The 1,573-nt window shown below is 38.7% G+C and overlaps 1 protein-coding gene across 1 annotated transcript; it reads right to left on the reverse strand.

The window, feature by feature from the left end:
• Nucleotides 1–315: 315 nt before the first annotated feature.
• LOC125517017 lies at nt 316–912 on the reverse strand. The gene has a single exon (XM_048682248.1). The coding sequence runs from the start codon at nt 910–912 to the stop codon at nt 316–318; it is 597 nt and encodes a 198-aa protein (XP_048538205.1).
• Between the last annotated feature and the right edge of the window lie 661 nt (nt 913–1,573).

Consider the following 1,573-nt stretch of genomic DNA (forward strand, 5'->3'; position numbering starts at 1 on the left):
GAAAGAGTCAGGGTGTCCTCTACTCATGCGGAAGAGCTGAGTGCATTTATTCAGATGCATCAGCAAATTAGAAACAAAGATGAACATTCTCAACTTCAAGATGATCTAGTTGAGCACCTCTGGCAGAAGTTTGGACACGAATGATGTAGTACAAGTAACTTTGTAGTCTATTTCCTTTCATCTAGTTTTTCATGTATGCATAAGAAATAGTTGAAGTGACAAATAGTTCAAGTCACAAATAGTTGAAGTGACAAATAATTCAAGTGACAAATAGTTCAAGTGATAAGAAATAGTAGACAGAACAACAAATGAAGGTCAACCAGATGTGTTCTGGCAGCAAGCAATGATCTCATCTTGTTTATTCTTGTAGAATTGCTTCTGTGCATCACTCATATGAGATGTGTCCATGAGCATGATTTTCTCATCTAATTCAAACTGTTTCCGTGCATCCTCCTTCTCCTGCAATGCAATTTGCTTCTCTTGCAATTCAAAAGCTCTCGCGTAGCGAGCAATTTTTGTGGCCTCTTTGATATCATCCTTCTCTATCTTCTGTGCCCACACACTTTCTAATGATAACTTGCAACCACTATCATTGGATTCAGAAGTTTTACCTTTCCTCAAACGTTCATTCTTGTCATGCTTCGTACCAGGAGGTCTTAGCTCTTCTTCAAGAGCATCAGTGCATGCGCCGAAGTCTTCATCGTTGGAGGTTGTACCCGGACTTGCATCCGAGGTCTTCTTTTGTTTCTTCTGAGGAAGCGGACGTGTCTGCCACTTTGGATACTTCTCAAACTCTATGTAGCAATGCATTAATGTAAATGGCTTCTTTTTCTCATCCAGTTCAATGTACATGCGGTGTGCATCTCTTTCCTGAAAAAGGAAATGAAGAGTTAACACTTCCATACAACACATGGTATATTAGAAGCGAAAATCATAGGATAGGTCTGAAACCACATGTTCACTTTGCATTTTCTGAAACTGGGAGGTCTGACATATCTGGCTATGTTATGAAAATCAAGGCCTCCTTTGGTTCATAGGATAGAAATGTTGTAGGAATAGGAAAATCATAGGAAGTGAGATGATATGCATCTCAATTCCTATAGAGAAAGAGATGTCATTTGATGCATAGGATAGGAATTTTTCCATTGAGTCTTAGCTAATGTTTTTTTTCCTCCAAAATGTGAAGGATTGAGTCCTATCCTATATAGGAATAGAAATCCATTCCTACAAACCAAAGGGTCTCAAAGAAAATTTTCCTATGCAAATCCTATCCTATAGAAATCCTATGACATTCCTACAAACCAAAGAAGTCCCAAGTGTTTTTATGTCAGTCAATGCATATGTTAAATTATTCAAATAAGACATCTATGAATTTATAAAAAATAAACAGTACTACCATGGATGAAACAGGCAACAGTTTTTTTATTCATGGGGCATTGGCTCAAGTGCTGAAATGCCTAGAGAGGTGTGCCAGCCCATCAATACGAAGAAAACAAAACTAGCCCGCGCAGGCCTAGGGTGTGCCAGCCCATCAGTATAAGTAAAGACATTAACGCAGGCCTCGAGCTGTTTA

This window comes from Triticum urartu, chromosome 6 (genome assembly GCF_003073215.2).
Source record: "Triticum urartu cultivar G1812 chromosome 6, Tu2.1, whole genome shotgun sequence".
NCBI classification, from domain to species: domain Eukaryota; kingdom Viridiplantae; phylum Streptophyta; class Magnoliopsida; order Poales; family Poaceae; genus Triticum; species Triticum urartu.

Excerpts from the sequence above, each read along its gene's own strand:
- LOC125517017 (XM_048682248.1), bottom strand. The coding sequence starts at position 912 with ATGTGTTGTATGGAAGTGTTAACTCTTCATTTCCTTTTTCAGGAAAGA.